Here is a 24,511-nt window from a genome sequence, read left to right as displayed (position 1 = left end):
ACGACTTGTGAGGATATTGGAAGATCTCATCAAGCTACGATCTTTGAATATGAACCCATGTGATGTGCCTATTGTTTTTTCAATTCACTTCACTGAAAATCGTAGTGCTTGCTTCGATGTTTTAACATTTCTTTCTTCTTCTGTATACGAATGATTTAGTTTTTAATTGGGTCGAAAGCACTAACCAATTAAATAACGGATCAAATTAAAACGATAATGGAAACACAAATAAAAGTCAATTAGCACGATTATTAAATGTTGATGAACATGAATCAGACTTGTATAAATATTACTTAGTGATTACTTTTAACAACATGGATACGATTCAATAAAGAATTATTGGCTCAAATAGTCCCTAATCTTTTATGATAGTGACATTTTAGTCCCTAAACTCTTTTTTAAAGCATTTTGATCCTTAACCTATTGATTTTGTAGCATTTTGGTCCTCTTTCGAAAAAATACATTTTATTTTATGAAATTATGTACCTTATAAACTTAAAACATGTATAATATACTAGTATAATAAATTGTTAATTTTACAAAATAAATTTGTTAAATCATATTTTGATCCTAAAAGGACTAAAAAAAATTATACAATAGGATTTTTTAAGCATTATATATGCTACTTTATTATACTTTTTAAAATTATAAAAAGTTATTTTAGTTTGTAAATGAGTTTTAAATTGATTAGGCGTTGAATTTTATAAAAAGATTATATTTTTTTTCAAAAAGGATCAAAATGCTACAAAATCAATAGGTTAAAGACAAAAATGCTTCAAAAAAAAGTTTGGGATCAAAACGCCACTATCATAAAAGGTTGACTATTTGCGCCAAAAATTTATCAATAAAACAAGATTATTATGAATACACTATGTAAAGATATAACTATAGATAATGTTGGGATACAAACCAAAGTCTCACATCGGAAGTGAATGCAAAGAATGCATTGGATATAAGAGACCCACCTAACTACACTAGTATGAGGCCTTTTGGGAAGGAAACCCAAAAACAAATCCGTGCGGGCTTGGGCCCAAAGCGGAAAATATCATACTAGGTGGGTGGCAGCCCAACACGGTGGAGGAACTCGGCCCTAACAAATGGTATCAGAGCCGATGGTTCAGGAGACTGGGAGTTTGGGTTGGGCTTGCGATGTGGAAGGAGAATCCCTCTGTGTGGTGACCTCGCGATGGTGGGCCTTGTGTCGAAAGTCTTCCTGACAATGATGCCAGTCAGGCAGCGGGTCCCGTTAGCGACCAAACGGCGGTACAAGATGATTTCACTTGAGGGAAGGACATGTGTATGTGGTCCTTGGTTTGAGGGAAGGATTGTTGGGATACAAACCAAAGTCTCACATCGGAAGTGAATGCAAAGAATGCATTGGATATAAGAGACTCACCTAACTACACTAGTATGAGGCCTTTTGGGAAGGAAACCCAAAAACAAATCCGTGCGGGCTTGGGCCCAAAGCGGACAATATCATACTAGGTGGGTGGCAGCCCAACACGGTGGAGGAACTCGGCCCTAACAGATAAATGTAAGAGAAATTTCATTTTCTAGACCCAAAAGTTATGGAAATATCTCAATTAGACCCGTTAGTTAAAAATATCCAAAATTGGACTTTTGTACCGATTTTGGACGAAAATACCCTTGAAATTCAAATAACTCATATTTTTCTCTCATTTTCAAATCATCTTCATCACAATTCTTGTCACCTTCGAATTGGTTGCGCTAGGATTAGAACTTTCGGTGGTCGAGCTCATCGGATCCGGTCGGGAAAAATACCCAGTTAAAAAAAAAAAAAATTGGACCCCGTCGGATCCCATCCCAGATTAAAAAAAAAAAAATAATCCCCTCTCTTTGAAGATCATCGGATTGTGTCGGATCCCGTCGGATCCGACCGAATCCGATGAAATCCGACGGGATCCGACACAAAATACCCAGATTTAAAAAAAAAAAAAAAAAAAAAATCACCTATCTTCCATGATTCAAATCAACACTAAATAACTAAAAACCACTCTAATCTTATATCCTATCAATCCTACACTATTCAAACCATGACAAAACCATTAAGAAAGTGAGAGAAAGTGAGAGAGTGAGAATGAAAGAGATGAAAATGAGGTTTATTTTGAATTGAGGGTATTTTTGTCCAAAATTGGTACAAAAGTCCAATTTTGGATATTTTTTAATTAACGGGTTTAATTGAGATATTTCCATAACTTTTAGGTCTAGAAAATGAAATTTCTCAAATGTAATGTAAACTTGTAACTATAAAGAAAAATATATAACATTACCTCAACAAATAAAATACAAAATAATTTCCAAAAGTTGGATCCATATGAAAATTTTAGCCTACGTATATATTATAAAAATAAATAGCTCAACTTAATGCTACTCGTATATACACCATATAACGTGAGAATTATGCATGAATGATTCGAGTCATTTGACTATTTCAATATTAGAATGCAAAATTATAATTAATATAAAAATTGATTATTATTTCAACATTAATTCAAGTGAATTAGCCCGTGAAATTTCTCTTTCTTTAAAGAATATGAAACTTTTAGTATTTTGCGATTTCAAATAACTAGTCAGCTACACAGCTCCGTTAAAGATAATCATTTTAAATGTATGTTTAAGCCTTTAATTCCCAATTAACTAATCATCTAGGGTCAGACTATTATTGGGCATTTATGAGAAAGAGGAGAAGATAAATTAAAGAGTAAAATAAGCAAAGATGTATGTGCGGGTGTTTGAGTACTGCTCTATTCAAATAGGGAGTGATACAAGTACACACAAAATATACAAATGCAGACAAAAAAAAAAGAGCACAAGCTTGATTCCGGATTTTGTCATAAAAAAAATAGGATTAAAATTTAAGAACTAAACTTGTTGTGAATCAAAAACTGGGCACCTTCAACAAGCCTCTTCACCACCTCCCCGGCCGACAAAATCTCATCGATGAGGCCGACCCCTTCGCCCGCATACATCGCCATGCTTTCTATCTCGCCCCGCGTCGTCGCGTTCGGTACGGTTCCCGCGAAACGACGAATCTCTTTCCCCTAAAAAAAATAAAAAAATATAAAAAATAAAAAACGTTTGTGTTGAACCAATGTTAAAAATCCACAATACCGGAACTTATGCAACATTTCCTGATTTGTTAAAGAAAATGAAAGCATTTTTTAAATTTATTGATAAGCTCCTCGATATTTCTATTCAGATCTTGTTCAAAAGTCGAGAACGAGTAATGATTAGCAAGTATTATTACAATAGCTTTTGGTCATTTCCAAAGTTCTATAAAAATACATACTCGTCGCTAGTCGGCCACACAGACTAACCTTGCCGTGAATCGTGGATTGACCAATGACAGGCTGGCGAGACTCGTCCTCGTGATCGGGAAGGGGTTTCCATTCCGCGTAGAAGGGTGTAGCGAGGACGCGTTGCGGGGCATCGGGCCACCTGGCTCGCCCGAACATGTCGGTGTACTCGGTCCTCTCGAGCTCGGTCAGCTTCCTCTTGTACAGAGGATGAGCAAAGCTTTCCTCGGTCGCTACAAACCTTGTTAATGTAAACACATGAGGTATAGGTCACGATCATCGATCAACGGAGGTTAAAAAGAAACGCGAGGGAAACTGGATAGGATGATCACGAAACCTGGTTCCGAGGCACACGCCTTGAGCTCCGAGTGCCAGAGCAGCGACGTAGCCTCGTTCGTCCACAATGCCTCCGGCGGCGATGACCGGTATATCTCGATCGCCCACCAGATCCACCACCCTCGGCACCAATGACATCACACCCTCCTGAGATCAAGAGGGTTTATTTATTATTATTACACTCACAATCAGGCAAGGACGAAGCTAGGAATTTAGATTAAGGGATGCTAATATGATGGGAAAAAAAACAAAAACAAAGTTCAGGTGGGGTTGATTATATATTAGTAGGGTAAAAAATGTAAAAATTTATGAAAAATGAGCAAAAAGTGCAAAAAAAAAAAAAAAAAAATTGAGGTGGGACTTGTGGCTTCGTCCTTGCAATCAGGTACGGAGCCAATTAAGGCCCCCTAAAAAAATTCAGTTTTTACCTAAATTTACTTTTTTCTCTTATTTTTACCCTAAAAATTTACAAATTAGTCCCGTAAAAAAATAAAATTCACTCTAGCTCCGTCCCTACTCGCGAAAACTAGCAATTCTATCTACACAAAATATTATGGCAAGCATAAAGAGCAATATTATAAGATACCTGGCCAATTACATGCCCTCCGGCCTCGCGTCCTTGGACGATGATCGCATCTACGCCCGCTTCGATCGCCTTTTTCGCTTCCTCTAAACTCCCAATCTGCACTTAATATTCATATAATCAAGCTCTGATTAACATCCCTCAACTCATTCAAGAAAAAGCAAAAAAAACGACACTCACTTGAGGAACAACTTTGACGCCGGCGCTGTGGGCTTCAACGACGAGGCTCCGCGGGCAATCGCCCCAGTAGACCTGCAACACCGCCACCTTCTCCTCCAATATGGCTCTCACGTTTTCCACGTGCGGAAATGCCAAAATCACGCCGACCCCGAATGGCTTGTCTGTCAAGCTTCTCGTCTTCCTTATCAGCTCTCTCACATATTCCGGTGCCTCCTGAGGAGACATTTATATTTGATGATCACGCGAGCGATGAGTACAATTTATCGAGCAGTTGGTGTGCATGAGAACAAAGCTCAAATAAATATTGAGAATTAAGAAATAATAAAACACAGACCCAATCAGGAGCTCTGAGGAGACCAATAGCGCCGGCGTTGGCCACAGAAGCAACGAGCTCAGGACCTGAAATGTCTGGTCCCAATGGTGCTTGAACTATTCCGTACTCAAACCCCAGAATTCCTCTCCAGCCCATTCGATCTTCACTTTCTCTCTCTCTCTCTCTCTCTCTCTCTCTCTAACCTTAATTATATTATATATCTATAAAATATAATGTATACTTCACAAAACAGTTTGAAATTTGTATATTATTGTAGTGGTCTTGTTACGTAAGGGAGTACGTCTCTACACATGTCCATATTTTGATTTTTTTTAGTAGAAAACTATTAGAAAGAATTCAATTCTAACTTGGAGTCTCTTTTTGGTTTCTGTAAGGTATGATCTGATCATATATATTATGCGTCACTTTGTCCATTGCATGGATCATGGTCCGTATCCATTGCTCTCTACTATAATTATTAAAATGATCGATTACAAACTTATCTTTATCAGCATTACTATCAGTGTAGTGTGTGACACTGCTTCTTTTTGTGTGTCGACGTTTGTTTAAACCTCAAAAATATAAAATATGAAATATTCACTATTAAAATTTGAAGTATTTTCTTATAATTGCACACTATATATGCGATATAAATAATTGGGAAAAAAAAACAATATGTGGGATGTGAACGTGATATTTTATCATTTGCGCGCTTTGGTGCATTTTTCATAGGGTTGTACAAAATCGAACAAAAAATCGGATAAAATTGATAATCGAACCGATCTAAAATCAAAAATCGGTGCCACCTTATATAACTAAAATTTGAACTCGGATAACTTATCCAATTTAAAAAATTGGACATGATATCGGTTTTAAATTTTGAAAAAATCGGATGTCGGATATTTAATCGATTATTTTTTATTAAAAAAATAAATAGTTATGATTCATTTTTACTAGGATTTTGATCATTGGACTAATTTTATAACCGGGTATGGATTTAAAAACTAGTTTCATAGTGATTACGCATTTTAAGATCTGGATAACCGATTTTAAAACTGGATATGGATTTTGAAGAACTAGATAATCGAATTTTGAAAATCGGATATTAAAACTAGATATTGGATTAAAGAATCTGAATAACCGAATTAAACTGAATCGGTTATTGGACCAACTTTTCTAAACCGAAAATTCGAATTCACATATGAAAAAAGCCAAAACCGAACCGAATCGATCCAGTTTAAGCCCTAATTTTTTTACAGGAGAGAGAGAGTGCGCATTATTAACACACGAATTCTATTTTTCCGAGAGGATGGTACACTTATTTCCCGCTTTAATTAACTTTATTATTTTGAAATATACAAATTAATTATTTTTAGGAAACAATAAAATAAAGAAATTGTGTTCTGTAAGTATTTATAAATTATTACAAGTATACGTGAATATTTAACGATTTACTATGCTGATCAGAGCTTTACAATAGTTCACGTAGCTTTTGGTTTAAAATAATATATATAATTTAGTATCTTCTATTAAAATTATTTAGTAATGATTTTTTCAATAGACTAAGCTTAAAAGGTGTTTTTCAAAAATTTCAGTTTTATTCAGGAAATGTACATATACTTTATTTTTAACAATAGCGTCTTTAAAAATTTTACTGTAGAAATTCTGTTTTTTAAGTTGTAAACAATTTTTTTTTTTTTTTTGTAATCTTACAGTTTTTTTTTTAATGTATTTACTGTTTTGGACTTTGTCTAACATTATTCATTATTTACAATTCCCTTTCATCGATAAGGAAAGTAATAACTTATGGTTTGAAAAAATGCTATTTTTGAAATGATTTAAAATAACTACTATTTTTGAAATATTACACTTTAAAAACGTTATTTTTGCAGTTTTCCCCTTAGCCATTCCAATATTTCAAAACCAGGCCTACATGGCCAAGTCATGGCAAGGCCCATCATTTTTGTAAGGCCGCTTTCTACAAAGTATCATCACACATTGGTTGTAATCTGACTAAAGATGATTAGGGAAAATTATGGACCTGTTTGGTAGTTAACTCAAAAGGTTTTTGTTTTCTATTTTTTAATTTTTATAGTTGTATTGAAAAATTATTTTGCAGTTGTTTTCAAAAAGCTGTTTGGTACAGTTTTCATTTTTTTTTTTTAGAAATTGAAAAAACTGTTTGGTGCAGTTTTCATTTTTGTTTTTGAAGGAGAATGAGGAGAGAAGAGAAGAAATTTTTTTTACAAAATACTTTTTTATTTGTTTTCAGTTTTCTTTACTCTTTTACAAAATAACTTCAAAAATTTTCGAAATTTTTTTCCGAAAAATTAAACCAAACACAACTTTCACTTTTTGTTTTCAATTTTTTTATCTCAAAAAGTCAAAAACACTTTTTGGAATGAATAAATCATTTCGCTCCCATCTTTGTATATACTGAATACTCTTTTTAATGTTTCTATTTTTATAAATAAATCATACACTAATTATATATATAGCGTCTGTTAAGTATTATAAGGATTCATTTAAAAGCCAATAGTAATGAGACGTAATTCATAACCTTATAAATTAGTTTACATTTCTCGTTCAAGATTCCTACAGACTTCAAACTATATCCCACATATGGCTATACTTATAAGAAATTACCATAATATTACAAATGAAACAGTAATACTAAAATATCAATCGTTAATTATTTCAGTTAAATTATAATTTGATTTTATCTTTATGATTTAACTGTTGGAATTATTATAGGAGAAAGTTAGAGAATATTTATACGATTAATTGTGGCGGCTTAATAACTACAACCAAATAATTGTATACGTCAATTATACAAACGCTGCAAAATCATTCACACTACTCCGAGAGCAACTATACATGCAAAACATATCTTTGACCAAAATATTTAAGCTCTTAACAGTTCATGCACTACATGTCACTATATATATTTATAGCTATTCCTGATTTAAAACCTCACTTTCATTCTTAACCGCGCAAGCGTGTGCTCATTAAGTAGTTGCATAAATTTCTAAGGCGTGGGTTGCTTGCCGACTCATCATAATATATAGTACAAATTACAATTATTTAAATTTTATAATTTCAAGATATAATGCCCACATTAGTAACATATGGTGTGGTCATTGTTTAAGCCATTGCGTACCAAACTTTGCATCCAACAATATGCATACACATCAATCATAAAGGCCTCTTGTTTGGTTCATATTAAGTATATATAAACATAATTATATAAAATTAATGACGTACACAAGGGAGAACTGCATTTTTTAGGTTCAACTAATAATATGAAATTTTCTGTTATATTTATTACGTGAGTTGAAAATAGATGTGGATAGTGTAAACTTATTAGCATACATGACAATAATGCATTGAATCTTATCTTATCTCGTTATTCTCAACCAACGTAACAATGATAACATATTACATCAAATGCATATAAATCCTAATAAATTGCAATTGTTTATATCTAACCTAAACCATCCCATACTGCCAAATTCCACTGTTTGTACCAACAGCCAAGGACGAGTCAAAATATTTGACACTTGAAAGTTGATACCTACCATTTTGCTTCGGTTTATTTATTTATATATTAATTTTTTGAAACTTTATCCAAACTAAAAATTATTTTTTAGAAAAAGTTAGCCCAAAGAATCTTAGAAAAATGAAATAATATAAAGAATATATAGCTAAAACGACAGAGAAATAAAAAAAAAAATTACATTATTGGATTTTTTTTTAAAGGTTGAACAAAGCAAACAACAAAGGATATGTATGATATAATATTTATATATAATTTAAGTATTTTTTCGGACACTTTAACGTAATAGCCAAACTACAACGTTAAAATTTAATTTTAGCTAGTTTTTTTTATTAACTGTCGAAATTTGACAGGAATCCCACTAATATAAACTGTTAAAAAGTGATTAGACGAGACAATTATCACGATTATTCCTTCATTTATCACGGCTAAAATAGTCGTGGCCGTTACCCAGTTTGTTGTGGTGAAAAGGGAAAGAAAATAATGGTGCAAAATAGCCAGTTTGAAACTATAGAATTTGTTTTTAGCCTATGTTTCATAACTTTTAGGGAAATAGCCAACGTGTTTAGGTGTCAATAATTAATAGACTAATTTTTCCATTTTACTTAATCAAATGGAAATAATGAATATAATTATATTAAATGATAGACAATAACGATATAAAATAACAGACAATTTCAAAATTGTTATAAGTAGCCTTAAACCTCTAACAAGTCTCAACAAAAATATTTTATCAAAAATATCATTAATTACGCGACGCGCTAATCTAGAACGGCTTCACCAAGACTGACGTTATTGTATAAGAACCTGTCAACACAGATAATAAACGTAAATTACTGGAAATTATCTCATTCTCCAAATTTAAGTAATCTGAATGAAAATAAATGGAAATAACTGTAAATAAATAATCTGTACCTCTACATTTTTCCAAAGACTGACATTCGAAAATCTTCACTGTAAAAAAAAATTAACAGTGAGAGTCGGGCGACCTCTAACCAAGCTCCGATCGTCTCTCCCACCAACCACCGCCGTGAGGCTCGTCGCGACCCCCTTTCGGAGCGCCGACCACGGCCTCCCTCCGGAATCCGAGAACACCGACTCCTTCCCCTACACTCTAGTCAACCGCATCTTGTGGTCGTCGATCTGGCTCCGACGAGCCTTCGCCGACCTCCTCCGCCGCCTCCGGCCGATCTGCGTCATCGGCGACAACTTCTTCGGCTGGACTGCCCCCTTGGCCCGCGACCTCGGCGTCTTCCTCGTCATCTTGGCATGTTGAAGGTTAAAAAAAACCCAGATCTGGTTTTGTGGAGAGAGAGAGAGAGAGAAAACGTGGATTCTAATATTTGGTAACTACTTTATACAAAATAGGAATTTAACATGCACAAAAAAAGGAAAAAAAAAATAACGTGATTTAAAAAAAAAAAACTATCTTAATTATTGAAGGACAAAAAAGTAAAAAATATTTTGCCACCTAATACGTTTGGTTATTTCCCTAAAAATCTCCAAACATAGGCTAGATCCCAAATCAAACGTTTTATGTGGCCTAGTTAGTTACAAATCTCTAATTAATATCCCATAAAACAAGAAACAACTCCCCTAAATAACACAATCGTAAAAATAATTTCCATTTTGAATATAATTTTTCTTATTCTTCGCCATTTGAATCGAAAACGAGAATAAACCGAAAAAAAATCCCGTAAAAAAAAGCTGAAGATGTCAACATATTAACAATTATTAACTTCAGTAAGTGATTTATAAGAAAAAACAAGAAAATCAAATGTTTATGCAAAAAAAAAAAAAAAAAAAAAAATAGTAACTAGTATTACGGATTTTTAACTAAACGTAATTCACAAGAAGAAAAAAAAAAAAAAAAAAACCATAAAAACCCTTATATCTATTTAATAGTTACTACCAATTATTGAAGGAAAAAAAAATCCAGAATTTATAGAACCTAAAAAGAAAGTCTATTATCTCCTTTACCATAGTAGATGACCAAAGAAACAAATATGGAGGAATAAAGTTATAACTTATATTTATGGCGATCAATGAAGAAACAAATAGTAAAAAAAAATATATACGAACCTACCACTTTCAGACTCCAAGCAGAAAAGATTGTAGTAGTGAGCAAGAAAATAAATATATCGTAAACCTTGACGAAAAATGATATAAAATAGTCATTTGAAACTTATTGATTAGCAAAATAGTCAATGTTTCAACTTTTCAGCAAAATAGACAAATTTACTTTTTCAAAAATTTTTGAGTCAGGATTAAATTTTTTGACGAATATTATAAACAATTTATCACTTTAAAAAAAATTAATCTTGAGTTCGAAATTTTTATTAAAATCAATTTGCTGCACATTTTAGCTATTTCACTCAATTAAGACAAACCTTGACTATTTTGCAAATTCATAACTTTAAATTGGCTATTTAGCTACATCACCCTACAAATAATAAGCGCCCAATAACGATTTCAAAAAATTGCAGCATTACCAAGTATTTGTACATTGACAAATTCTTATTAGTATGGTAACAAATTAATTAATAATTATTAACTAATTTAGAATATCTCATTTAAATTTATTTATTAACTGTAAACACAAAAATAGAAATGATATAATCTTATTTATCTTGAATAATCTCTTTCCTCGTCAACCAAATGACTGATGGGCTAAAAAATAAAAAGTATTGGCTAAAATAAAATTCTAACATTTCAAATTACTTAGTTAATAAGTAGATTGGACAGTGCGTACAGCCGGCCCTAAAAAAAACCCTAAAACAGAGTACATCTAGATCTAGATCTAGATCTCTCCCCTGGGGCCAAATCCGGCGGAGACTTCGGTCACCGATTAGGTGTCTCTCGGCTCCGGGGGAGGAAGTACGGCGGATCTACACCGACAAAAGGAGTCAAGAGCTGTGGTGATGGAGGTTTTGTGTGACGGTTTGAGTTATGGTTTTTGTTGCAGCGCGGCTCTTCGGGGGCAGAGGCATGGCGGTTCGGTTTATCGACGACGGAGGCTCGTCTCCTCGGCGACGGCGGTGCGGCTCGTCTCCTCTGCGTCGGCGGTGCGCCTCGTCTCCTCGGCGACGGCGATGCGGCTCGTCTCCTCTGCTTCGGCGGTGCGGCTCGTCTCCTCGGCGAAGGCGGTGCGACTCGTCTCCTCTGCGTCGGCAGTGCGCCTCGTCTCCTCAGCGACGGCGGTGCGGCTCGTCGCCTCGGCGAAGGCGGTGCGGCTCATCTCCTCTGCGTCGGCGGTGCGCCTCGGAGCCTCGGTGGCGAAGTGGCTCCGCTCCTCATCGACGGTGGTGCGACTCGTCCCTCGGCGACGGCAGCGCGTCTCTGTGCCTCGACGACAGCGGAGGGGCTCGGCTCTTCGGCGATAGTGGGACAGCGTGGTTCATCGGCAACAACAGCGTGACGTGGCTCTTCGTGGCCATCTTCCTCCCATCGTATCGGTGTCGACTCTCGTGTGTCGGACTCCGGTTCCGATTTTAGATTTTCTTTTCAGTCTCAGTATTAGTTTGTGTGTGAAACTTTTAATTTATTGTTGTGATTTACTTGTTTTGGCTTATTATGTAGGCGGATTAGCCGTTGTCTCCTTTGTCGTTTTGGATTTCCTGTTAGAGTTTTCTCTATGCAGGCAGAAGAATCATCTTCTTCTTGGTCACCGGATCAAGGTTGATTGGATTTCTCCATCATCCGTTATGGATATTTTGAAAGAGCCATATATGTGCTCGATTTCTCTTGTGCTCGTTGTTCTTCCTTTTGTCGGAAGTATGCACAAAATTGCGCGATTATCTGAACTTAGTGTTAGATTCACTTCGACTTAGGTCTGTTGTGTTCCTTGTACTAAGATGTAATTCTCCTGTATTTCTGGGTATTTTACCCTTTTCTTAATGGAAATCCATTTCTATTAAAAAAAAAAAAAAATTACTTAGTTAATATATTTTTATTTTTTTCAAGTTAGATTAGGAATTCAAGTTAAAGGTGTAAATTACGTACTTTCCTTGGCCAAAAGCAAAAGTGGATATCCGGGTTCTTAGACTTCTAGTACTATACTTTTTTTTTTTTTGCTTAGACTATACTTTATATTTATATTTCGTATACGTACTACATGCATGGACTAGTCGTAGCTAGTGGCACTTGACAACTGGCAATATGAATGTAAACTCACTCCTAATTATGCCCATCGTCATCAAAGTGTTATTTTTTCAGTAGTTTTGTTGTATCGAGTCTCATCCAGCTATTTGCGATAAGCCCCATTGGACCTCGTCAACCCATAACCATACCCAAATTACATATAGTATTCATTTGATCCTATAAGCGATAACAACCATATATACATAAATTAAGATCTCATCAATTCTAAATTGGTTGACGTTCATTGCTATTATTATTATTATATGCAATAACATATCATGCATGAACCATGGATAAAGTTTGTATTGAGTGTGACAGTACAAGCTAATCGATAATCATATATATTTTATACTTGAGCAATATTAAATAAGCTGATGGTAGCTCCAAAGATCACTCTCTCATCAAATTGAAATTACTAATTAAAACATGCCTTCAAATCTGAAGGCACGCGTGTCCAGCTCATTGCCTGAGATTAATATATATATAACAACGCAAGAGTTCCATCGTAATGGAATAGTTGTATTCGTATATATCCATCGATTTTAATTGTGGTCGCTGGTCAAATGTATTAAGTTGATGATAAAAAAAATTAAATTTAATAAGAAAATACTATAAATGTCATTTATTCAATGGGTTTTTTTTTTTAATTATTTTTCATTCATATATTCACATATAATAGATTTCATTGAATAGCTAAGCACAAATTACAAAACAAAAATGCCTAAAAACTCCAATAATAAAGATATTGCACTATTTTTTTTAAGATTGGACTCACCCTCATAATAAGAAAGTAGTGCCATCCAAACTATGTCTTCATGGGGGGTTTTGTAATTTCTTTTTGAACGAAAACTAAAACTAAACATGAGATAAATTTATATATAGTACTCCTCATTTGTGCAAAATGATGACAAATATTAGTCAGAGGTGACAATAATTTAGCCAAATTAATAATTGTTGAAGTTTGGTGATACCACTTGATTTGGTTCGAATGGAAAAGTTCACGGTGACAAATATGAATTTTTTAAAATTTAGGAGTAGTAGATTTTGCGCGAGAGAGAATAATATGACTCCACGTAGTTATCATTTAATTAAAAGTGGAAATTTCCTTATAAATTCTCCCGGGTTGTTAACTTGTTTTTATCTTTTATAGTTCTACAATTTTTATTAACAATTACATGTTTAGCAAACTTATACTTTATAAGTGTGAAATTTTATTATTTATTATTTATTATTTTTATGTTTGAAAAATTAAAAATTAATTTATATTTCTCAGAACTTACAATAAAAATCTAATTTATATTAACCATTTATTTCGATAATACCATACGGTTAAACACCATATTTTTTCAACAATATACACGCGATGACGAAGCTAGCTTGACCAGATCAACAAAAACTAAAATAATATGGAATTAAGATTCTTTACCACTATCTTGGCTGGTTCTTGACTTGTCCGGATTTGAACTAAATTAGTGTCCCACATTTTTTTTCGTCAAAATTATTGGACTAAACAAGTTGACGAGATGAGAGGAACATCGTGTACCACAAGCCAGTCTACCATGCAATTTCCCATACAAAAAGCAAATAATGTTTTTTCAAAAGTTTGATTTTTTGTCTTTTAAGTTAAACCCGACTTGATATAAGCATTTTCCCAAATGGACCCAAATGCACTTTTTTCCTTTTTTTTTTGACTTTGTTCACCTTCAGTCCAATAAAGTAGGGCAAGTGGTTGACGCGTGGAATTTGTAATTTGTCCTTGTTTACGACACCATATAAAGATTGTAATTTTCAATCTAATACTTAATTCAAATGTCGAAACTTGAAATAGGCTATATATATAGCCAACCCGATAGGTCATATTGCCTGTTTCTTTGCTATATACTGTTTCGACGGCTTCACCATTTTCACTGTGCACAATTTAAATAAATAATGCACTATTTTATGACTTAATATCAGATCAATTATTGTAATAATGTACTCGGAAATCAAGATAGTTATAAATGTCTCAGCATATTATTGTGTTTTTGTTGGCTTACAAATTTCAACAAATATTCCAATCACTCCATTGTTTTGTTTTGTAAGGCGTGGCCGGCAAAATCTTTGATTTTGTGAATTATAATGTCTGTCGGTCCACAACCAAATGAATCCAAATTTGGTTGTTCAATTTTTTTTTTTTTTTTTTTTTTTTTTTCATTTCGGACTCGCTACCGACTCATGTTTCCCATAACCTAATTAAAATTTTCATTTTCTTTCTGGAATACGTTGCATGTTTCTCTCTCTCTCTCTCTGTGACCTAATTAACATTTCTTTATTTTTAAGCGTAACCTTAAGGTCCGTAATATTAATTGGCAATAATATCAAGCTCTCCTGAAAAAAAGGGAAAAAAAGTATATTGAATAATTATCATATAGCTGGGGTAAGTATGCATAGAAGTTATAAACAATATTAAAGAATCATAAAAACATCAAAGACAAGGCCTTTGTATGGACTTTCAAAGTAGCCCCACTCGTGCAACTTTATGCCTTTTAAAAATCCAATTTGGATTTATTCTCCTTCTTCGTAAAGTATAGAACATGTTTGAAACTACGAGGCAATATTTGCTATAATCAATTACGGATCCATGAAGCACTATGCTATTTTAACGTAAATAATGCATTTCCCACTCAAGCTTAGATTATATTATAATATGTACAAAATTATGTTGAAGACACTAAAATAAAAGGTTAGAATCTACAAGGGCGAGCTTCAAAAAATTACTCTTTCTTAAACAAATTATATATACGTAATTTGGTACATATCTTGTTTCGAAAACAACATATATAGTACTCTCTTTAATTCAACGTACGTACACGAGGAAAGTTATATATATTCTCTGTTCCACTTTCTCTTATTTCTATAAGTAAATGATCAACGCTAATCCATGGAGTGTTTATTTAATTACCAAATTTTCTCCCAATATTCTAATAACTTTTTGGTTTGCTTAACAGTTGTATATATGAATATAAATGATTCCGAGCTAACTTATTTTGTATTTTTTAATTACCAAAACTTATCTATCGAATGTGTCACCAGTCACCACCAACCCTAATTGTATGAAATCCTACCATTTGTGTATTCTTTCGAACTTTACGTAATAAAGCGATTTTTTCCGTATTATAATTATCAGTGTTTATGGGGCAAATTAGCTTTTTCTGTCTTAAAATTCCTACACCATCTTCAATATCAAGTTTGCATGGAAAAGTAAAACCTAATGGGAATCCAGAAAAGGGGTTACATTTTCTATATGTTAGCTGGCTCACTTTTGTCTCATCCAAACTATAGAGGTCCTTTAATTAATGTTCATTGTCAATCCATCAACTGAGATGTTGATAGTTATTTAGTTTTCAGAAATAAGATATTATCAAGATAATATGATCTTGTGTTTTTCTTGTAATTTTGTAAATATATAAAAAAAATCATTATTTGAAAAAACCAAAACCTTTATTCTTTTTAAGTGAACATATATCCCTATCTTATGACCTATGGTCATGTGAAAATCCTATTTTTAATGATATATATATATATATATATATATATATATACATATATCACTACTACAAAACTGGGATCCTATAACGCTTAAAAACAGTTGTAAAATGATTCTACAACGCTTATTAAGCGTTGTAAAATCCAGCGTTGTAGAAGCTTCTACAACGCTTAGATATCCGTTGTTACACATCCGTTGTAGAAGCTTTTACAACGATAGAGTTCTATTGTCCATTTTTCAAAAATTCAAGAATTTCTCGCCGCGGCGATGTATATTTCTCGCCGCATCGAGATATTCTACAACGGATAAGATATCTGTTGTAGAACTATCTCGCCGCGGCGAAAAATATACACCGCTGCGGCGTGAAATATCTGGGTTCTTCCCCAATTCTCGTCGCGGCGATGTATATTTTGAGGCCGTCTTCTAGTTTTTCTTTTACCGCTACCGCTAGAACTAGTAGTAGTGGACGACATGAAATCTAAGAACCACAATTCCAACTAAATATCAAATGTAAACTCAATTCCAACAAAATATCAAACAAATATGGTGTTTCAACCTACATTATATCAATCCATACTCTCAATTCCAAAAAAAGACTTATTTTCAACCTAAATTATACATAATTCTCAACCAAAAACTAACCCGGAGTGTAGATGAGGAGCATGGAGGCGTGGAAGAAAAGAGAGAGTCGGAGTTGTCGCCGGAGATGCCTAGGCTTGTGTGAGTTTGACGCGGTGGTGGAGTTTATGGGTTTGTGGTTGTGGGTTTTGTTGGTATGAGGTTTGAGTTTTGTGGGTTTGTGGGGACGGAGAAGAATAGTGAGGGCAGAGAGAGAGAGTAAGGGAGGAGAAGAAGAGAGCGAGGGCGGAGAGAGAGAGAGAGACAGAGAAGTGAAGGCGGAGAGAGGGTGAGGGCGGAGAAGAATAGTGAGGGTGGAGAGAGAGAGAAAGGGAGAAAAAGAATGAAGAACAATGAAGTATGAAGAAGAAGAAGAAGAATGAAGAAGAAGAAAAATTGACTAAGTTTGAAATTCGGGCGGGCCTTTTGAAAAAATTTAAATTTTTAGGTTTTAAAACGCTTCTACAACGCTTAGAGTAAGCGTTGTAGAACACTCGCCGCAGCGAAGACTATTTCTCGCCGCGGCGAGGCTACTAAAAAGTAAGCCCAGAATTTTCTCGCCTTGGCGAGAGATAGTCTTCGCCGCGGCACGAAAAATATCTTCTCCAAAAAAGGCTTTCTAGAATGGACCTTGCCGCGGCGAGGTCCATTAAATTTCACTAATCCTACAACGCTTAGATTATCCGTTGTAGAAAGTTCTCGCCGCGGCGAGAAAAACACGTCGCCACGGCGAGGCTTCTACAACGGATAGTCTAAGCATTGTGGGAGATCTGAAATATGGTGAAATTTTACAACACTTATAGTAAGTGTTGTAGAAACACCAAGCTTCTACAACACTTATAGTAAGCGTTGTAGAAACACCAAACTTCTACAACGCTTAGCCATAAGCGTTGTAGAAACACCAAGCTTCTACAACGCTTAGCCATAAGCGTTGTAGAAGCACCCAGTTTCTACAACACTTATTTTAAGTGTTGTAGAATCTCCTGTTTCTACAAACACTTAACCGTAAACGTTGTAGAATATGGGTTGTAGAATCCAACTAGTAGTGTATATATATATATAGTAAGCGTTGTAGAAACATCAAACTTCTACAACGCTTAGCCATAAGCGTTGTAGAAACACCAAGCTTTCTACAACGCTTAGCTATAAGCGTTGTAGAAGCACCCAGTTTCTACAACACTTATTTTAAGTGTTGTAGAATCTCCAGTTTCTACAACATTTAACCGTAAACGTTGTAGAATATGAGTTGTAGAATCCAACTAATAGTATATATATATATACACGCGCGCGTGTGGCTAATAATCTTATGTAATTCGTAATAAAGAGTTTATATGGAAGGGTATGTAGTTCATACATTTTGTGAGAGAGAGAGAGAGAGATATATATATATATATATATATATATATATATATATATATTATATATGGGAATGATTGTTTGTAATTATTTTCTTCAATTTTATAAATGAAATATTTTAAATCTTTAAATTTGTAATTGGTGGCAAGTAGAAAGAATTTTCCTCGTATTAATATTCTTCCTATCTACTATTTTTGTATAATACATTTATTAAGTTTTAGGGATATTTTTAGAATATTGCATGCTATCAATAATACAATTACTTGTTAGCTGTCACGTCTCGTGTACATATCAAAGAGAAAGTTGTTGCGAAGGCTACGTAGAGCTGAATCCTAGTTAGGGTGCCTAATTTCGTTTATACACATATTGGCATGAAATAAGTCACGAAGCGCCAAGACTCGAGAGCCAAACCTATAGTACTGATATTCGGATATTGGACCCAATTCAACAAAGCTCGAACGAGCATCTACCGAGTGTTCGCACATCCGAATCTGCGCATATAAATAATAAAATTCTGTGTATATATAATATAAGTTAGGCAGGAAATATATAAACAAAAAAGGAAATCAAGATTCGATGGCTCTCGTGAAGCGTAGATGATTGACCATACATCAACTTGGGATATACATTCTTAACAAAATAGCACATATATAATTGACAAAACAAAAATGAGTTTAGTGTTAATTAGCTGGAAATTGAGATCTATGACGTAGAGTGGTCCTAATTTTGTATTTAATTACACGAATCAAATGTGCATTTATCATGTAAAGGCGACATTTGAATAATAAAAAAAATTCAAAAATTATAAATTTGAAATGTAGATATCAAGAAGTGATGGGTCATGGCACGAGCATACACTTCGAGATGATATATTTTTATTAATTCTCAGAAACATAAATTCCAAATTGCGAGGGTTTCAAATGTTCATATTATTTACTTCTTTTGCAGCATTGTTATTTATTATTATATTTCCTCGTTTCACTATCTTTGCCAAGTCTTTGTAGGTCCAATAAATGATTGTTGTACATGTCCACTCGTGCAAATACATGAATATCTTCCTGTATTTTTCCCCTAGAGCGCTAATGAATGAATGCATGTAAATCTGATATTTCCGAATGAAAAATATCAAAATGAATTAATAGACCACCAATCACATTAATTAGTAACTGTTTTTTTTTTTTTTTTTTCCATTCACATTATGAGTATACAGAGACAAAGCCAGAAATCTAGATTAGGAGAGCTAATATGCAAAAAAAAAAAAAAAAAAAAAAAAAATTCAAGAGAAACTAATTTATAAATTTTTAAAAGAAACAAATATACAAATTTTAGAAAATAAGGACAAAAATTAGTGCAAAAAATAATTGAGAGGAGCTCAAATCCCCAATGAATTGGTTGTGGCTTCGTCCTTGTCCTTGGAGCGTACACACAGTTAAACTTAAAACTTCACTAATCTAGTTATCTTGTATTCAAGTTTTGATTTGCTCTCCGAAAGGTCCTTATGTACAAAAATTAAAGTTTTGCTCATAAGGTTTGGAAAAAAAAATAGAATTTAATTTTCATTTGTTTTACAACAAAAATTAACATGAGAATCGACTACTCGCAAAACTTGGGACATTTATATATTAGGAGTGTGAAAAAAAAATCAAAAATCATAAATCGGACCGGATCACCGATTTTTTAAACCGCCGGTCTAGTTTAAAACGATTTATCTAATCCGGTCCCGTCCGAATTTTTAGACCACTCTAAAACGGTCTGGTCCGATTTAAAAACTTTAGACCACGGTTTAGATCGTACTGGACCGATTTTGATTTTTTAATGTTTTTTTTTTTAATAATTCTAAAACATTTGAATGAACTAATATAAGTGGGACATTTTAATAAATATATGTTTATGTTAATTAAATTTTTTTATACTTTTTAATTAAATTTTATACAAAATTAAAAAAAAAAATTAAAACAATTTAAAATGCTCTAAATCGGACCGGACCGATTTAAAACGTTTTGGTCCGGTTAGATTTATTTTCTTAAACAGTCCGATCCAATCTAAAAAGTTTAAACCGTTTAAAACGATCGGATCAGGTCCGATTTAGAGGTCAGTTTTAGATCGGACTGGATTACATGTGTCACATGCAAATGGTAAATAATTTTTTTAAGGTACAAAAAAAAGTTGTAGGGAAAAAAATGGTAAATTATTAGTTTGCAGTCAAAAGGAAAATCTGAAAAATAGAGCAGAAGAAAGCGTAAGAGTGAACTGTAGATCCACTTACGTTCAAATAATAGGTCAAATTTCTCAAAGTTTGTGACCAAGTACTATTGGAAATTTTGGACAACTTTAATCATAATGGACAAAAGAGCATGATGATCGAAAGTAAATAATAAACGTGTGGGATGGTGAGTTATTGGATGAGGATGCCACGTGTCAGTCGAAGGCTTGTCACACGTATTAGTCACCATTGATATGAATTCCGGCTGCCGACCATTATGGTGCTACTTGTGGCTGGTTTCTATTTTCCTTTAGAATTTCAAACAAACTTGTTTCACTTCCATCCTATACTTCAATGCTATATTATTTAAATATTGTTTCTATGGCTACCCCTTATCTAAAGTATTATAGTTACTATTTTGGACGCACGCATTTAAATCACTAACATAAAATATATTCAATATTATTAGTAATAATTTAAATACAAATACGATATGTAATGCATTAGAGAATCTTTACTTTACATCTTCATAAAAAAATATATTAATTATGATCTTTCCCATTATAACTTTTAGAATTTTAGGCATTAGAGAATCTCCAATCAATACATTTTCATATTTCATCTCTAAAATACTTATTTGTATCAATAAATAGTATATTTAATCTCTAATCCATCTCTATCCCATCTCTATTGTACATCTTGTTCAAAGAATATTCTAATTATGATCTTTGCCGTTATATTTTTTAGAATTTTAGTTTCAAACCATTACTATTTTATAGATTACAAATTTTCCCCTAAAAAATTAGTAATGTTCATATTAATTAAAATACAAATATATTATGTAACTTTTATGAATCCTAGCTTTTAGTTTTTAATTAAGTAACTTTTAAATTCTTGCTACTTTTATTTGTTGTATATGTGATATAGTGACTTTTTTTGTAATAGTTTTAATTAATATTTTTTCAGTATAAGTTTATTTGAATTAGTGTTTTTACAATGTATTAATTTAAAAATAAACAATATGTATAAATTGCAACACAAATTAAAAAGTATAAAATTAAAAGAATAAATGTAATATTCATATAAAGCATAAAATTATAATTATAAATCAAATTTGAAGTCAATTATATAATTTTAAACTTTATAAAAAGATTTATATCATGAACAGTGCATCTCCAAATTTAGAGAACATCTATCCATTAAGAAGATGTAAATTTAAAGAATGAATGCAAATGAAGATGTATTTGAGCATCATCTCTATATTAATCTCCAAAGTAAAACTGTATGGGAAATGGTCTTATAATATGTATATTAAAAAGGATCATTATCTATTATATAAACTACTCAATTTTTGGAGTGTTGGTTTTGAGTAGGGTAGCTTAAAACTCGGGGTATTCTTATAAGTTTACATCTAAAAATCAAAGCTATCCGTGATTTGTATTTCATTTATTTTTCATACTTACAAATTGTAGAACCTTTTTTTTTACAGCGAGGTTAAATTTTGTTGCCCGAGTGTTACGTGATACTTTCATGTGTTATCATTTAAGTACATGTATCGTATCTGTGTTGTAAGTTATTAGTTCATGGAATACGATGTAGATTTATGAATTGTTGTTGCTTTTTGTCGGTGGTGTAGTTCGATACTACTACTTCTTTTTACTCACGTGTAGCATGCCTTTCAAAAAACTATGTAGACGTTTTTCTTTTATTTTTTTATTGTTTTAATTTTATCTTGCCCTTATTAGTCCACGTGCCTGAATTGGGAAATGCAAAGAAAAGGAAAAAAGAACAGTTATTGGTTTTTAAAAGCAGAAATATCACATCAGACAGAAAAACATCTTAGTCACAACAAAGTCTTAATTTTAATATGTACTGTAGTCATATACTATTTTAATTTTAGTACTCTATTAACCGATCGAAGATTTTTCAAACTTGATCTCAAACACACTATTAATATTTCAAACTTCTCAAAAACTTTACGCTGAAGCCAATTTTGGTGGGTGTGTTTAATTACTCATTCAAAGTACTAGAATGTAACTATTGTAAGTACGTCTATAGTCCATTTTTTGTCCAGTAAAAAACCAGTTCTCCAAGAGATATATATCAACAAACAATTCTAATCATTTTTTTTTCCAATATAAGATGTACATATTCTATGATGCACTTCATATTTTGATACTAAATACATGTTAAGTTAGAAGTATGATAAATATATTTATTCCAAATATTTTTGTTTATTACTAAAATAAATATTATATTAAAAAGTTCTATGTTATTCATACATTAAATAACAAAATACATATTTTTTTAGTCGTCTAAAAGAAATACTAATTTGTTCTCTCAAACTTCTAAATTAAAATCAATATGATTTATAGATAAATATCTGGTGGAATTCAGATAACGATTGATCAAAATATCGTTGACTTGTTGAGTTGAAGAGAATGATTATTACGTTACCAAATTAATTGTCCCATATCGTATGATCCAGTGGAGAACACCACACCAGAAAAAAAAAGCCAACGAACCTGGTTGGTGCACGCAATTACGCACCTATTATTTTTAACATACCGTCACACTATTAAATACGTTATAATTTATAATCATAATTAGGAGATAGAAAGCTATTAAGTTGGGGATCCGGAATAAGAGATTAATGTTAAGACAAAGGAGTTAATTTAGAGAAACTCGAGAATAAGACAGATGAGTAAAATAATGTTATATTATTATCATCGATGCATGCCATCGCAATTCCATACAAAATAAAATAATAAAGTTTCTAAACACTTCCCTCGAAGTCTGTACCAACCTACTAGAGCCCACGCTCTAAATGACGTCATTATTCAAAAGGTGGGCCCTCTTGACGCCTCTGATTCCAATAACGCAAACCCGTTCGTTTATTTATATCCATCCGATCTGATTACTTTTAGCGCAAAAATATGAAATATATTCTTGATATAATTACTGACTACCAAATTGCTTCGTTGTGGTCCCTACTTCATACCCCACACTCGAGTGTTCCTTTAAAGAAGAATTATTACAAAACAAAGGTAAGATCACAATATACAATCAGGCCACAAATTTAATGAAAAATGTATCACATAAATTTAAAGGATAGTATTTCAATTACAGAAATAATTGTCATACAAATTTTAAATAAATATAATAAAAAATTAACTCTAAATTAAAGGCAAAAACTAAAGATTAATGATTTGAATTAATATAAAAATTTTTTCACCAATTGCAGCATCTTTTTTGGAATGAGTTAACGTTTTTAATTGATATGCGAAAGTGACCTTTGGGGATTTAATTAAAGATTAAAGACTGGTGAGGAAGAAAAGAATAAAAAAAATATTAAACTCCAATAACTATTTTTAAAATATATATCTCTTTTTTGGGTCAATTTAAAAATATATATCTACTTGTTCGTTTCGTTCTATATTGGGAAAATAACACATTTATACCCTGTGTTTTAGTGAAATGTCGAGTTTAACCCTCGGTTTTCAAAAATGTCGAGTTCATACCCTCTGTTTAACTAAAATGACGAAATTATACCCCATGTTTAACTAAAATGATGAAATTATACCCTGAAATAGACAACAGTGTCACGAATATTCTTTTTATTGACTTTTCATTGACGTTGACTATAATATGTATATATAAACACCAATTATCTTTATTCATTCGCGCCATATATGTAATTTATTTAAAAACTAAAACATAAACAACAGTCTCTTAATCGTGAAGAACACATAAAGAGGCAAATGGGTAAACATCGATAGTTGATAGTCATCAAAATCGCATATTCGAACAGAGAATCCAGAATTTAGAGTTACAATTCGAACACGGAATGAAGTCATTTCTTAGGAGGTATGCGTTTTATTATTTAATTTCAATTTAAGGCTATTTTTATTTCAAAATTGAGAATTTGGAAGTTAGGGCACTGATTTAGATTTGATTTGGTTTTTCTTATATAAGAGTTAATATCAATGAAAGGGAGATTTGTGACGCTGTTATTCATTTCAGGGTATAATTTCGTCATTTTAGTTAAACAGAGGGTATGAACTCGACATTTTTGAAAACCGAGGGTTAAACTCGACATTTCATTAAAACACAGGGTATAAATATGATATTTTCCCTTCTATATTTCCTCTTGCATAGTTGCTGTGCTGCTGCTGACTGCTGAGTCAGTCTACGCTACAAGCTAAATAGACCTTCCACGTCACTCTCTCCCTCTAGTCTACACCAGACACATCACAGTACAGGCTGGCAACAGTCCAACCGTGAATGGAATGCATCCACGTGGACTCCCTCGATGGCGACACTACTCTACAGCTGTCTCACTCTCCCCCCTCAGAACCGCTGTATAAATACCCCCAAAACTTA

At 32.8% G+C, this 24,511-nt stretch overlaps 1 protein-coding gene across 1 annotated transcript; it reads right to left on the bottom strand.

The window, feature by feature from the left end:
- Positions 1–2,722: 2,722 nt before the first annotated feature.
- On the bottom strand, positions 2,723–4,941 carry LOC149387108 (Aldolase-type TIM barrel family protein). The gene is made up of 6 exons (XM_089621549.1): positions 4,751–4,941; positions 4,417–4,629; positions 4,240–4,335; positions 3,655–3,800; positions 3,339–3,558; positions 2,723–3,062 (listed from the first exon to the last, which is right to left on the bottom strand). The coding sequence occupies exons 1-6, from the start codon at positions 4,883–4,885 to the stop codon at positions 2,877–2,879; spliced, it is 996 nt and encodes a 331-aa protein (XP_089477675.1). The 5' UTR covers positions 4,886–4,941; the 3' UTR covers positions 2,723–2,876.
- Between the last annotated feature and the right edge of the window lie 19,570 nt (positions 4,942–24,511).

The sequence above is a fragment of the Urtica dioica genome, chromosome 8 (assembly GCF_054948205.1).
Source record: "Urtica dioica subsp. dioica isolate 48M chromosome 8, U.dioica_male_clone48M_v1_H2, whole genome shotgun sequence".
NCBI lineage: Eukaryota > Viridiplantae > Streptophyta > Magnoliopsida > Rosales > Urticaceae > Urtica > Urtica dioica.
Note: the sequence above shows the minus strand (reverse complement) of the source record. Positions and strands in the feature narration are given on the sequence as shown.

Coding starts and splice junctions, on each gene's coding strand:
- LOC149387108 (XM_089621549.1), bottom strand. CDS start 4,885: ATGGGCTGGAGAGGAATTCTGGGGTTTGAGTACGGAATAGTTCAAGCA. Junction 4,630..4,750: donor TCCTCAGAGCTCCTGATTGG/GTCTGTGTTTTA, acceptor ATGTCTCCTCAG/GAGGCACCGGAATATGTGAG. Junction 3,801..4,239: donor GAGGGCATGTAATTGGCCAG/GTATCTTATAAT, acceptor TCTTGATCTCAG/GAGGGTGTGATGTCATTGGT.